A 15,902-nucleotide genomic window follows, 5' to 3' on the forward strand; every position below is an offset into this window, starting at 1 on the left:
ACATGCAACGACAAATCACAAAAGCCAAATGACAACGCCTGGTTTGAAAAAAAAAAGAAAACCCCCTAGCTATCAACACTGCCATAGTAATGAATAATCATTATAAGAAATAATTAAATGCTTATTAATGTTTTAAAAGAAAATGTTTGGACTTGTTCAGTATGTAAGGGCTGTTGGACAACTGTATACTTGCATACTCTGTAGGGTGTGTTAAACCAAATGTGTCCCATAAAAATGTATAAGGTACAAACATATACATATGTGTATATTATAATCCTGACCAAAGCCCATATCATCGGCCAGCAACTAAGGCCACGTCCAGACTAGGGTATTAAAATCGATTTTAGATACGCAACTTCAGCTACGTGAATAAAGTAGCTGAAGTCGAATTTCTAAAATCGAGGTACTCACCCGTCCAGACGGCACGGCATCGATATCCTCGGCTCTCCGTGTCGATTCCGGAACTCCGTTCGAGTTGATGGAGTTCCGGAATCGATGTAAGCGCGCTCGGGGATCGATACATCGTGTCCAGACTAGACGTGATATATCGATCCCCGAGCAATCGATTTTAACCCGCCGATGCCGCGGGTTAGTCTGGACGTGGGCTAAGTGTAAAGGACTCCTCATGTCACCCACAGATTATACCCCATGCCTCAGTCATGGTCCTTGGCCTAATATTCCCAGGTACACCATAAGGGACTAAAAACAATTGAAAAATAAAATCTGTCCAGCAGTTGTATGAGGGAATGTGCAGACCAAGGGATGGATGGGGAATCTATTTCTGGATGACTGGAAAAAGGCAAATATAGTGCCTATCTTTGAAAAAGGGAAGAAGGAGAATCCGGGGAACTATGGACCGGTCAGCCTCACATCAGTCCCTGGAAAAATCATGGAACAGGTCCTCAAGGAATCCATTTTGAAGAACTTGGAGGAGAGAAAGGTGATCAGGAACAGTCAGCATGGATTCACCAAGGGCAAGTCATGCCTGAACAACCTGATTGCCTTCTATGATGAGATAACTGCCTCTGTGGATATGGGGAAAGCAGTGGATGTGATATATCAAGACTTTAGCAAAGCTTCTGATACCGTCTCCCACAGTATTCTTGGCAGCAAGTTAAAAAGTATGGATTAGATGAATGGACTATAAGGTGGATAGAAAGCTGACTAGATGGTTGGGCATAACAGGTAGTTATCAACGGGTCGATGTCTAGTTGGCAGCTGGTATCAAGCAGAGTGCCTCAGGAATCTGTCCTGGGGCCCGTTTTGTTCAACATCTTCATTAATGATCTGAAGGATGGGATGGATTGCACCCTCAGCAAGTTTGTGGATGACACTAAGCTGGCGGGGAGAGGTAGCTATGCTGGAAGGTAGGGATAGGGTCCAGAATGACTTGGAGAAATTGGAGGATTGGGCCAAAAGAAATCTGATGTGGTCCAACAAGGACAAGTGCAGCGTCTTGCACTTAGGATGGAAGAATCCCATGCACCGCTACAGGCTGAGGACCGATTGGCTTAGCAGAAGTTCTGCAGAAAAGGACCCGGAGAGCACAGTGGACGAGAAGCTGGATATGAGTCAACAGTGTGCCCTTGGAATGGGTTACCTAGGTTGGTGGTGAAATCTCCATCCTTAGAGGTTTTTAAGGCCTGGATTGACAAAGCCCTGGCTGGGATGATTTAGTTGGGGTTGGTCCTGCTTTGAGCAGGGGGTTGGACTAGATGACCTCCTGGGGTCCCTTCCAACCCTGATATTTTATGATTCTGTGAATGAGTGAATAGAAGAGTAAGGTGGCCACATAACAGTGTTTAGCCCACTGGGCAGCTTCAATCCATGCATTATGCTTTTCCAAGACGATGAGTAAACATCCTCCGCATACAATGGCAAAAAGTGGAGGAATGTCGTAGGAAGAGAACCTGAGACATAAGTCCTTGTATCAGAGCTCTGGTATGAGGCAGGACCTGCTCACAGAATCTCTCAAGAACAGGGCTGATATTGCAGAAATACACATTGCTAAGAAGTGCTAAGCAGAAAGCTTAGCAGAAAGCTAAGAAGTGCTAAGCAGAAAACACAGCCCGATATCAAGTGGTACGAGAACATACCATTATCAAGGATGGTACAAAACATTCCCCAAGGGTAACAGGAACACGCTGATGCCTCCTAACAGATAAGGTCAGGATGACAGTACGTAACAGAAATGTTTTGATCAAACCAACATGTTCAAGGTGATGGGTAATAACTAGCCACGTCAGGGGGGCAGTGACTATGTCAGAGGCAGTATGTAACTTGTTTGTGTCAGAGTATAAATATGTATCTCACAGGGAGTATCTTTGTCCAGCTGAGGGGGGAATGCCATTTACTGCCATTGTCACAGGCACACGTCTTAGTATCCTTGTAGAGTCTGCTAGGTGCTATTACCGTGCTTCGTCGACAAGAAACCTGGCCTAGTGCCTTCGTACCTTAACGGATCTTGTGGTCATTGGGCGGTTCGCACGAGGTGTCTGCTCAGAGCTGGGGCAGCACACAGGGAGAACACACACACAGCTGAACGACTAACAACAGCACCTGTGCAGCACTCAGAGCAGTGAGGGTTCTTGATCTCTTTAATGGGAAATGGGTTCCAGATTTCTGACCTGCACCGGGTGCTGAAATGCCCCTGATAAGTTGCGACGGGAAAGTGATTGGTGGGACCTTGCACTTCTCTAGCGGCCAACGTTGGTCATTTCATTCCAAACTGCTCTGGGCTCTCAGGACACCTGGGGTCTGTTCCCAGCTGTGCTGCTGGCCTGCTATGTGGCCTTGGGCCAGTCCCTCCCCCACTGTGTGCCTCAGTTTCCCCTCCCAATCTAGCCCATGCTATAATCTGCTGTGCATTAACCAGAGCAAATCCAGAGTGGCAGCAGGACTTGGGGGGCAGTAGGCTGACTCCAGGCACCTCTGGGCTCAATCCCAGCTGGAGCAGATGCTCAAGAGACCTGAGTCAGCAAACCCCTCTGGCTCTGGGAGCTGCCTGTCCCCACCATCCCTGGGTGCCTGTTCCAGGGGCTGGCTGGATGCAGGCCCAGAATGGGATTGGCCCCTTTCTGCCCATGGGAAAGGAGCTAACAGGGGGATGGCGGAAACAGGGCAAGCTGCAGTCACATGCATCAGTGTCAATATCAGGTGCCACCAGATGGTTATTCCTGATTTACACCAGTGATACCGAGAGGGGGATCCACCCTAATGAGTGAAATGGGGTCACTCCTGATTTACACCATGGTTACAAGAGGCAAACTGGCTCCAGTGACTGCAATAGGGTCACTCCTGATTTACACCAGGCTGTAAGAGGAGAAACTTTCTGGTGCAGCCTTTCCAGGGTTGCAAATTAATGTGACGTCAACATTAGCCTCAGCTAGGAGTCCACTGATGAATGTGGCCCCTTGTTAGTCGGATGTACAGCTTTGTGGTTAGTGCAGAGATTGGGAGCCGGGACTCCTGGGTTCACCGTGCCTCAGTTTCCCCTCTATACCCAGGGTTGGAGGTGCGGGAGGGGGACAGCAGAGCGTGCGCTCCTCCCCTGGGAAACGCCAGGCCTCGCAGCCAGCAGTTTGGGACCCAGCCAGAGCAGGTTTGCCATCTGCTGCCCCCGCTCCCCTCCTCCCAGCCCCTGCGCAGGCGAAGAGGAGCCCCGAGGTGCACAGGACACAATGGCCCTATTGAGCGAAGGGAGGCGGCAGCTGGAAGCGAACAGGGAGGGGGGCTGCCAGCCCCACGGATTGCGAGGGGCGGGGCTTCCTGCCGGGGCCCTCCCCCCAGAGCTGGGATGGAACCCAGGAGTCCTGGCTCCCAGAACCCCACCCCCCAACCGCTAGACCCCCTCACTCCCCTGCAGCTCCGTCTTCCCCTCCCACAGGTGCTGTGTGTAGCCTGGTCCCCCAGTCCGCCCCCCACCCCCGTGGGGGTGTGCACAGGTGTCCTGGAGCGGCCACTCCCATTGGGCAGCCCTGCCCGGCCCCTCCCCCAGCCCCGCGCTCCCCTCCCGGGCCCCCGGCTCCGTCCGCCGCAGGTGAACCATCGCCCCGCTGAGCTGCCGCCTGGGCCGGGGGACCCCGGCGCCCCTCGCCATGCCGGCCCGTGCCCAGCCCCGGCCAGCTGCACGGTGAGCCCGCAGCCAGCCGGAGCCCAGGGACGTGTCACCGGTAAGGGACCTCCCGGCCTGGGCACCCCCCCGGACACCCCCCCGGACACCCGCACCCTGGGCATCTCGCCCAAGGCACTGTGCCCCAGACACCCCCGCCCTGGACAACCCCGCCCCAGGCACTGCTCCCGGACACCCCCCGGCACCCGCACTCTGAGCATCTCGCCCAAGGCACTGTGCCCTAGACACCCCCACCCTGGACAACCCCGCCCCAGGCACTGCTCCCGGACACCCCCCGGCACCCGCACCCTGAGCATCTCGCCCAAGGCACTGTGCCCCAGACACCCCCATCCCAGACACCCCCGCCCCAGGCACTGCTCCCGGACACCCCCCGGCACCCGCACCCTGAGCATCTCGCCCAAGGCACTGTGCCCCAGACACCCCCGCCCTGGACAACCCCGCCCCAGGCACTGCTCCCGGACACCCCCCAGCACCCGCACCCTGAGCATCTCGCCCAAGGCACTGTGCCCCAGACACCCCCACCCTGGACAACCCCGCCCCAGGCACTGCTCCCGGACACCCCCCGGCACCCGCACCCTGTGCATCTCGCCCAAGGCACTGTGCCCCAGACACCCCCGCCTTGGACAACCCTGCCCCAGGCACTGCTCCCGGACACCCCCCGGCACCCGCACCCTGAGCATCTCGCCCAAGGCACTGTGCCCCAGACACCCCCGCCCTGGACAACCCCGCCCCAGGCACTGCTCCCGGACACTCCCCGGCACCCGCACCCTGAGCATCTCGCCCAAGGCACTGTGCCCCAGACACCCCCACCCTGGACAACCCCGCCCCAGGCACTGCTCCCGGACACCCCCCTGGACACCCGCACCCTGGGCATCTTGCCAAGGCACTGTGCCCCAGACACCCCCATCCCAGACACCCCCGCCCCAGGCACTGCTCCCGGACACCCCCCGGCACCCGCACCCTGGGCATCTCGCCCAAGGCACTGTGCCCCAGACACCCCCGCCCTGGACACCCCCATCAGGCACTGCTCCCGGACACTCCCCGGCACCCGCACCCTGAGCATCTCGCCCAAGGCACTGTGCCCCAGACACCCCCGCCCTGGACAACCCTTCCCCAGGCACTGCTCCCGGACACCCCCCCGGCACCCGCACCCTGTGCATCTCGCCCAAGGCACTGTGCCCCAGACACCCCCGCCCTGGACAACCCTGCCCCAGGCGCTGCTCCCAGACACCCCCCTGGACACCAGCACCCTGGGCATCTCGCCAAGGCACTGTGCCCCAGACACCTCTGCCCTGGACAATCCCGCCCCAGGCACTGCTCCCAGACACCCCCGGCACCCGCACCCTGAGCATCTCGCCCAAGGCACTGTGCCCCAGACACCCCCGCCCTGGACAACCCCGCCCCAGGCACTGCTCCCGGACACCCCCCGGCACCCGCACCCTGAGCATCTCGCCCAAGGCACTGTGCCCCAGACACCCCCACCCTGGACAACCCCACCCCAGGCACTGCTCCCGGACACCCCCCTGGACACCCGCACCCTGGGCATCTTGCCAATGCACTGTGCCCCAGATACCCCCATCCCAGACACCTCCGCCCCAGGCACTGCTCCCGGACACCCCTCAGGCACCTGCACCCTGGGCATCTCACCCAACGCACTGTGCCCCAGACACCCCCGCCCCGGACACCCTCGCCCTGGACACCCCCACCCCAGGCACAGGTCCCGGGCACCCCCAGGCACGCGCACCCTGGGCATCTCGCCCAACGCACTGTGCCCCAGATAGCCCCACCCCATTAACTGGGTCCCGGGCACTGTGCCCCGACAGCCTGCCCTGGACACTGATCCTGGACACTCTCCCCCCGGCACTGATCCCGGACACCCCCCCACCGGGGCACCCCCACCCTGGGCATCTCGCCCAAGGCACTATGCCCCAGACACCCCCGCCCCAATAGTCCCGCCCCATGAACTGCATCCTGGGCACCATGCCCTGGACACCCCCACCAGGCACAGTTCCCGGACCCCCCCCCCGGGCACCCGCACCCTGGGCATCTCGCCCAAGGTACTGTGCTCCGGAAAACCCCACCCTGGACACCTCCACCCCAGGCACTGCTCCCGGACACCCCTCCAGGCACCCCCACCCTGGGCATCTTGCTCAGGGCACTGTGCCCCAGCCACCTTCGCCCCAGACAGCTCCACCCCAGGCACTGCTCCCAGACATCCCTCCAAGCACCCCCACCTGAGGCATCTCGCCCAAGACACTGTGCCCCGGATACCCTCGCCCTAGGCACTGCTCCCAAACACCACCTGGGGGGACCCCCACCATAGATATCTCACCCAAGGCACTGTGCCCCAGACCCTGGCCCCAGGCACTGCTCCTGGACACCACTCCGGGCACCCCCACCCTGCGCATCTCGCCCAAGGCACTGTGCCCCAGACACCTCCCATCTTGGACCCCCTCGGCACCGCACCCACGTCACCCCTCCCTCAGGGCACAACACTCAGATACACACTCCCCACACTGACCCCCACTGGGCACTGTGCCCCAAATCTCCTGCCCTCCTCGGGCACCACACCCAGATCACTCCACCCTCTGGGGGATGGGTGCACAGACATCGGGGTGGGGCATGGGTGTGTGGGGTGGGTGGATGGATGGATGTGAGATGGATGGATGGATGGGGTGTGAGAGAGGATGGGGGGTGGGGTGCATGGGGTCAATCGGTGGATGGAGGAGCATGTGGGGGGATGCATGCGTGGATGGAGAGGTGTGGTGGAGGAGGATAGGTGGGAGGCAGGATGGGTGACTGGAGGAGTAAGGAGGGTGTCTGGATCTGGAATGGATGGATGGAGGGGTGCATGGGGGAGAGTGGGTGGCTGGATGGGGGATGCGTGGATGGAGAGGTACATGGTGCAATGGGTGGGTGGATGGATGGGTCATGGGTGGTTGGAGGAGTGTGAGGGGGGATGGGTGCATGTGGTGATGAAGGGGTGCATGGGGGGATGGGTAGGTGTATGGATGGGTGGATGGAGGGATGCGTGGTTGGATGGATGGGTGAGTGGAGGGGTGCGTGGGTGGATGGAGAGGGGTGCATGGGGGATGGGTGGGTGGCTGGATGGGGGATGGGTGGATGGAGGGGTGCATGGTTGGATGCATGGGTGGGTGGATGGAGAGGGGTGCGTGGGTGGATGGAGAGGGGTGCATGGGGGGATGAGTGGGTGGCTGGATGGGGGATGGGCAGATGGAAAGGCGCAAGGGGGAATGGTTTTTCCAGTGCTGCCCATTGCCAAAACAGCAGTGCAGGCTCGGCAGTGGCTGGCTGGACGCTGTGGTTGTCTCCCTCCAGGGTGGCTCCCACAGCCAGTGCCTGCCCTATGGGCTTGCAGGGGATGTGGCTCAGTACGTGGAGCTTGGACAGCACAGAATCAGGCCCTACCCCAGAGGTGGCTGCATGTCAGCACCGGGTGAGCCATCCCCATGAGGTATTAGGTGCAGCTGTTCCCCAGCTGCCCTGCCCGAGAGGTGACTACACGTCAGTGCCGAGCAAGCCATCCCCGTGTGTCCAGGCCTGTGGGGTGAAAGGCTGCAGAGGCAGGGGATTTGGGGTCTTCGGGCAGGATCTCAGAGCCCAGGAGTCCTGCGCTGGCACCAGCCAGGGCTGGGAATCCTGTAGTCACCGCCCCGCTGTGCTCTCTGTCCCCAGGGTGCAGGACTTGCCGGGTGACAGGGGAGCGGGGTCTGTCTGGCCCGGCCCACTGGCTCCAGTCAATCATTAATCGCGGCAAGGAGATGGCTGAGAAAGACGGTGAGTCGCGGGGGAGCTGGGCCGCAGGTTGTTCCTGCCCCAGTCCCACATCCCATTCCCTGCCCCAACCAGTGCCCCCGCCCAGTGCCGTGTCCCCCATGATTGGGAGATCCCTGATCCCTCCCATGCCCCTGCCCTCTCCCCAATCCCTCCTACTTTCCCTGCTCCAACACCCCCATCTCCAATCTGCCCACCACTCCCCCATTCCTGATCCCGCAACTTCTCCGGTCCCATATCCTTCCCACCCCTCCCCTAGTCCCATTTTCCACTTCATTCCCCAATCCCTGATCCCATCTCTCCCCCAGTCCCAAATCCCACACCCCATCCCTTCCCAATCCCTGATCCCACCCCTTCCCATGTCCCATATTCCACCCCCCATTCCTGATCCCACAACTCCCCCAGTCCCCTATCCTTCCCATCCCACCCCAATCCCTGATCCCACTCCTCCTCCGGCCCCATATTCCACACCCCCGCTCTTCCCAATCCCTGATCCCAGGTTCCTGCCCCTTTCCCAATCCCTCCCCCCTTCCCTGATCTAACACCCCCTTCTCCAGTCTCCCACCCTTCCCCAATCCCTGTTCCCACCCATCCCCCAGTCCCTAATCCCACACTCCCACCCCTCTCCCAATGCTATATCCTGCACCCCTCTGCCCCCTTCCCAATCCACAGTCCCCCCCACTTTTCTGATCCCACCCCCCTTCCCTGAACTGCAGCAAAAATTGATCATTAACAGTTCCAGATGGCTGGGCAGAGGACACGAGAGGGTCACGCTGCCTGAGCTGAGCTCCGTGCTGGTCCCACACTCCAGGCTGGCCCTCTCCACCGCCCCAGAGCCTGGGGCAGGCTGGGGAGAAGAGGCAGGGCCAGCGGCAGATGGGGTGGGGAGGTTTGTGGGTGGGGCTGCGGGTGAAGCCTGCAAGGGAGGGGTGGGGAGTTTGTGCATGGCTGGCATGGGTGAGGAGCTGGCCCACCTGGCAGAGGAGGGGCAGAGGTGATATTATTGCATGTCTGAAGTTAATGGCCGTTTGAGATTGTCACATAAGAGGGACAGCTGGAATTCTGTAACCAAAATTCTCAGTCGGCAATCGGCACAGCCCTGTGCACGGCACAGCAAGAACAGATCCAGCCCCACCCCGCAGCCATGTCCCTTCTCCACTGGAGCGGGTGGGATGTGCAGTTTCATCCCCCAACTAAGTTCCAAACCTTCTGTCATTATATAGACAAAGAGACCCCTCCTTGCTACAAAAACCCACCCAGAACGAGGGGTGCTGCAGGTGCAGCTCCCCCTGGCTTGAAGTGGTTTCCATCATATCCAGAGTTTACATTTTGGTTCAATGGCTCTCAGCACCCCCACTATACACATTGTTCCAGTCTCCCTGGCCCAGAACCATCTGTCCTGATGGGATTTCCTTTCAGAGGAAATCTGTACTGATCCACGTGTGAAGGCATCGTCATTTACACTGGAGACGATCAACGTTGTTCAAGATAATCTCTCTCGGGTCCTTCTTTCCCCACCATGGTCATTCTTCCCTAGTGATTCCCCCTAGGAAACATCACCCCTCATCAATCCCAGGTTTAATGCTTATATCAACATTAGATCTATATTCATCGAATCATAGGACTGGAAGGGACCTTGAGAGGTCATCTAGTCCAGTCCCCTGCACTCATGGCAGGACTAAGTATTATCTAGACCATCCCTGGCAGGTGTTTCTCCAACCTGCTCTTAAATATCTCCAGTGATAGATTCAACAACCTTTCTAGTCAATATATTCCAGTGCTTAACCACCCTGACAGGAAGTTTTCCGTAATGTCCAACCTAAACCTCCCTTGCTGCAATTTAACCCCATTGCTTCTTGTCCTATCCTCAGAGGTTAAGAAGAACAATTTTTCTCCCTCCTCCTAGTAATAACCTCTTATGTACTTGAAAACTGTTATCATGTCCCCTCTCAGCCTTCTCTTCTCCAGACTAAACAAACCTAGTTGCTTTGATCTTCCTTCATAGGTCATGTTTTCTAGACCTTTTTGCTGCTCTTCTCTGGACCCTCTCCAACTTCTCCACATCTTTCTTGAAATGTAGTGCCCAGTACTGGACACAATAGTCCAGTGAGGCCTAATCAGCGCAGACTAAAGTGGAAGAATTACTTCACGTGTCTTGCTTACAACACTCCTGCTAATACATCCCAGAATGATGTTTGCTTTTTTTGCAACAGTATTACACTGTGGACCCATATTTAGCTTGTGATCCACTATGAGCAACAGATCTCTTTCCGCAGTGCTCCTCCCTGGACAGTCATTTCCCATTTTGTATGAGTGCAAAGGATTGTACCTTCCTAAGTGGAGCACTTTGCATTTGTCTTTATTGAATTTCATCCTATTTACCTCTGACCATTTCTTCAGTTTGTCCAGATCATTTTGAATTTTAATCCTATCCTTCAAAGCACTTGCAACCCCTCCCAGCTGGGTATCCTCCACAGCCTTTATAAGTATACTCTCTCTACCATTATAGAAATCATTGATGAAGGTATTGAACATAATTGGACCTAGAATTGATCCCTTGAGGGACCCCACTTGTTATGCCCTTCCAGCATGACTGTGAACCACTGATAACTGTTCTCTGGAAACGGTTTTCCAGCCAGTTATGAACCCACCTTCTAATAGCTCCATCTAGGTTGCATTTCCCAGTTTGTTTATGAGAAAGTCATGTGAGACGGTATAAAAAGCTTTACTAAAATCAAGATATACCATATCTACTGCTTCCCTCCTACCCACAAGTTTGTTACTCTGTCAAAGAAAGCTATCAGGTTGATTTGACAAGTTTTGTTTTTGACAAACATGCTGACTCTTACTTATCACCTTATTATCTTCTAGATGTTTGCACATCGATTGTTTAATTATTTGCTTCATTATCTTTCTGGGTACAGAAGTTAAGCTGACTGGTCTGTAATTCTTTGAGTTATCCTTATTTCCCTTTTTATAGATGGGCACTAGATATGCCCTTTTCCAGTCTTCTGAAATTTCTCCTGTCTTCCATGACTTTTCAAAGATAATTGCTAATGGCCCAGATATCTCCTCAGTCAGCTCCTTGAATATTCTAGGATACATTTCATCAGGTGACTTGAAGACATCTAACTTGTCTAAGTAATTTTTGACTTGTTCTTTCCCTATTTTAGCCTCTAATTAAGGCACTCAAGGGTATCTGGTGTTCTATAGGCATGGAGATGCCACAGATTATTAGATTAAAGCCTAATAGATAAAATACGTGACTAGAGTTACTTATAGGACAAGACCCAGAATTCAAACATCTTCTTTGTTAATGTCATACAGATTCTAAAGCATAGTTGATATATAAATGGACAGGGCCGGCGCTTGCATTTAGGCGGCCTAGGCAATCGCCTCGGGCGCCAGGATTATTGGTGGGCGGCATTTTGCTGGAGGGGCGGCAGGCGGCTCTGGTGGAGCTGCCGCAGGCACGACTGCGACAGCTCCACCGGAGCCGCGGGAACAGCCGACCGTCCGCATGCAGGGCAGTGGTAGCTCCACCGGAGCCGTGGGACCAGTGCGCAGGGCAGCGAAATTGCCGTGCGCCTAGGGCGCTCTAACCCCTAGCGCCAGTCCTGTAAATGGATCAAATATATGGAAAGTAAAGGACTAAAAGGGTGAATATTTACTAACAAATAGTAACAATACTGTCAGATGGCAGCTGCAGGGGTGTTACAGGCATTATCGACTTAGGGTTTCTTCATGGATCTGATAGCTTCCTTCCATCTCCACACACATCTCATCCATCTATCTATCCATGTATCCATCTATCCAATCCCACACATACCTCTCCATCCAGCCAGTTCCACATGTATCCATACATCCATCTCCATACATGACTCTCAGTCCATCCATCCATCTATCTTCACACAAATCCATGCATCCACCCCCACATGTATCTATCCATCCATTCCCACACATATCCATCCGTCCATCCATCCATTCCCACATATACCTCTCCATCCATCCGTCCATCTGTCCATCCATCTCCACATGTACCCCTCCATCTATCCTCACATCTATCCCTTCATTCTTCTATCTGTCTATCTGTACATACATACATCTTCACATGTATCCATCCATCCACACATGTACCCCGCCATCCATCTAGCTCCACATGCATCCATCCATTCCCACACATGCCCCTCCATCCATCCATCCATCCATCCATCCATCCCCACGTGTATCCATCTATACTCTATCTCCACACACACACTCCTCCATCCTTCCGGCCAGCCCACATAGAATCATAGAAGTGTAGGACTGAAAGGAACCATGAGAGGTCATCTAGTCCAGTGTCCTGCACTCATGGCAGGACTAAGTATTATCTAGACCATCCCTGACAGGTGTTTGTCCAATCTGCTCTTAAAAATCTCCAATGATGGAGATTCAACACCCTTCCTAGGCAATTTATTCCAGTGCTTCACCACTCTGACAGGAAGTTTTTTGTAATGTCCAACCTAAACCTCCCTTGCTGCAATTTAACGCCATCGCTTCTTGTCCTACGCTCAGAGGTTAAGAACAACAATTTTTCTCCTTCCTCCTAGTAACAACCTTTTATCTATTTGAAAACTGTTATCATGTCCCCTCTCAGCCTTCTCTTCTCCAGACTAAACAAATGCAATGTTTTTAATCTTCTCTCATAGGCCATGTTTTCTAGACCTGTAATCATTTTTGTTCCTCTTCTCTGGACTTTCTCCAATTTCTCCACATCTTTGCTGAAATGTGGCACCCAGAAGTGGACACAATACTCCAGCTGAGGCCTAATCAGTGTGGAGTAGAGTGGAAGAATTACTTCACGTGTCTTCTTGCTTACAACACTGCTGTTAATACATCTCAGAATGATGTTCGCTTTTTTTGCAGCAGTGTTACACTGTTGACTCATATTTAGCTTGTGATCCACTATGACCCCCAGATCCCTTTCCGCAGTACTCCTTCCTAGGCAGTCATTTCCCATTTTGTATATGTGCAACTGATTGTTCCTTCCTAAGTGGAGCACTTAGCATTTGTCCTTATCGAATTTCATCCTATTTACTTCAGACCATTTCTCTAGTCTGTCCAGATCATTTTGAATTTTAATCCTGTCCTCCAAAGCACTTGCAACGCCTCCCAGGTTGGTATCCACAAACTTTATAAGTGTACTCTCTATGCCATTATCTAAATCATTGATGAAGATATTGAACAGAATTGGACCAGAACTGATTGCTGCAGGGCCCCACTTGATATACCCTTCCAGCTTGACTGTGAACCACTGATAACTACTTTCTGGGAACAGTTTGCCAGCCAGTTATGCACCCGCCTTATAGTAGCTCAATCTAGGTTGCATTTCCCCAGTTTGTCTATGAGAAGGTCATGCAAGACAGTATCAAAAGCTTTACTGAAGTCAAGATATACCACAAATACCACTTCCCCCCATCGACAAGTCTTGTTACGCTGTCAAAGGAAGCTATCGGGTTGGTCTGACACAATTTGTTCTTGACAAATCCATACTGATTGTTATTTATCACCGTATTATCTTCTAGGTGTTTGCAAATTGATTGCTTGATTATTTGCTCCATTATCTTTCTTGGTACAGAAGTTAAGCTGACTGGTCTGTAATTCCCCGGGTTGTCCTTATTTCCCTTTTTATAGATGAACACTAGATTTGCCCTTTTCTAGTCTTCTGGAATCTCTCCCATCTTCCATGACTTTTCAAAGATAATCGCTAATGGCTCAGATATCTCCTCAGTCAGCTCCTTGAGTATTCTGGGATGCATTTCATCAGGCCCTGGTGACTTGAAGACATCTAACGTGTCTGAGTCATTTTTAACTTGTTCTTTCCCTATTTTAGCCTCCGATCCTACCTCATTTTCACTGGCACTCACTATGTTAGATGTCCAATCTCTACTAACCTTTTTGGAGAAAACCGAAACAACAAAGTCGTTCATCACTTCTGCCATTTCCACATTTTCTGTTACTGTTTCCCCCTCTCCCCCTATTGAGTGAAGGACCTACCCTGCCTTGGTCTTCCTGTTGTTTCTCATGTATTTGTAGAATGTTTTCTTGCTACCCTTTATGTCTCTAGCTAGTTTGATCTCGTTTTGTGCCTTGGCCTTTCTAATTTTGTCCCTACAGACTTGTGTTAGTTGTTTATATTCATCCTTTTGTAGTTTGACCTAGTTTCCAATTTTTGTAGGACTCTTTTTTTTTTTGAGTTTCAGATCATTGAAGATCTCCTGGGTAAGACAGGGTGGTCTGTTGCCATACTTCCTGTCTTTCCTTTGAAGTGGGATAGTTTGCTCTTGTTCCCTTAATTACATCTCTAAGAAAAACTGCCAACTGTCTCAAACTCTTTCCCCCCTTATACTTCCTTCCCATGAGATCTTACCTACCAACTCCCTGAGTTTGCTAAAGTGCCTTCTTTTATCTTTATTGTGCTGTTTTCCCTCCTACCAATTCCTTAGAGTCACAAACTCATCATGATCAGTTCATGATCACTTTCACCTAAGCTGCCTTCCACTTTCAAATGCAACCAGTTCCTCCCTATTTGTTAAAATCAAATCTAGAACAGCCTCTCCCCAGTAGCTTTCTCCACCGTCTGAAATAAAAAAAATTTCTCCAATACATTCCAAGAACTTCTTGGATAATCTTTGCCCTGCTGTATTATTTACATATACCACTCCCTCCCTCGCTCCCTCCCTCCCTCCCTCTCCATATGTACCCCTCCTTCCCTCCATCCATTCATCTCCACATGTACTCGTCCTTCCATCCATCCATCCATCCATTCATCTCCACATGTACCCCTCCTTTCCTCCATCCATCCTTCCATCCTTCTCTACGTGTACCCCTCCTTCCCTCCATCCATCCATTCATCTCCACATGTACCCATCCTTCCCTCCATCCATCCATTCATCCATCTCCACATGTACCCCTCCTTTCCTCCATCCATCCTTCCATCCTTCTCCACGTGTACCCCTCCTTCCCTCCATCCATCCATTCATCTCCACATGTACCCATCCTTCCCTCCATCCATCCATTCATCCATCTCCACATGTACCCCTCCTTCCCTCCATCCATCCATTCATCCATTCATCTCCACATGCACCCGTCCTTCCCTCCCTCCCTCCATCCATTCATCCATCTCCACATGTACCCCTCCTTCCCTCCATTCATTCATTCATCCATTCATCTCCACATGTACCCATCCTTCCATCCATCCATTTATCCATCTCCACATGTACCCCTCATTTCCTGACTCCATCCGTCCACTCATCCATGCCACGTCTGTCCATTTCCATTGCTTTTAGTCCCCGCTTTATCCCAACAGTAGAGCTGTACTTTGGCCTGGCTGATTTCGGGGGCCTGTGCTGGGCGGCAGTGGGTCGGTCGGAGGTGACGGTGGGAATGGTTCCCCTGAGCTGCTTGGTGAGATCCCAGTGCAGAGATTGCTCCAGCAAGACTGGAAGGTCATTGCTGTGTGTGTGCTGTGTGTGCCAGCGAGGGGCACTGGGGTCCTGTCCCTCTTCCCTCCCCTGCCTAGCTTGGAGGGGTGTTTCCCCAGCACCGATCGGGCTGGCCTGTGGCTTCTACAAGGCCTGGTGCTTTCTTAGCAGTTCCTCATGGTAACAGTTTGTGGCCTGGGAGAGTCACAAGGAATCTGACCCGTCAGGGTGGGGCAGGTGCACCTTAGGGCTGGGATGTTCAACAAGGACAAGTGAAGAGTCCTGCATTGAGGACAGAAGAATCCCATGCACTGCTACAGGCTGGGGACCGACTGGTCTCAGGACCAGAGCCTGAGAAGGAGCCAGAATTTGCCAATGTACATTGCCAAAGAGCCACAGTAATATGTCAGTAGCCATAGGTGCGGACTTCGTGGGTGCTCTGGGGCTGGAGCACCCACAGGGAAAAATTAGTGGGTGCTCTGCACCCACCGGCAGCCAAGCTCCCCTTACCC

At 53.5% G+C, this 15,902-nt stretch overlaps 1 protein-coding gene across 1 annotated transcript in view; it reads left to right on the forward strand.

Moving 5' to 3' along the window:
- Positions 1-4,097: 4,097 nt before the first annotated feature.
- Positions 4,098-15,902, forward strand: part of HPN (hepsin) — a 32,302-nt gene continuing 20,497 nt past the window's right edge. The window contains exons 1-4 of the mRNA XM_050930960.1: positions 4,098-4,132; positions 6,135-6,189; positions 7,472-7,589; positions 7,799-7,930. Coding sequence (XP_050786917.1) covers positions 4,098-4,132; positions 6,135-6,189; positions 7,472-7,589; positions 7,799-7,930 — 340 coding nt within the window. The remainder of the gene's footprint in view (positions 4,133-6,134; positions 6,190-7,471; positions 7,590-7,798; positions 7,931-15,902) is intronic.

Source organism: Gopherus flavomarginatus, chromosome 20, assembly GCF_025201925.1.
Source record: "Gopherus flavomarginatus isolate rGopFla2 chromosome 20, rGopFla2.mat.asm, whole genome shotgun sequence".
Lineage (NCBI taxonomy): Eukaryota > Metazoa > Chordata > Testudines > Testudinidae > Gopherus > Gopherus flavomarginatus.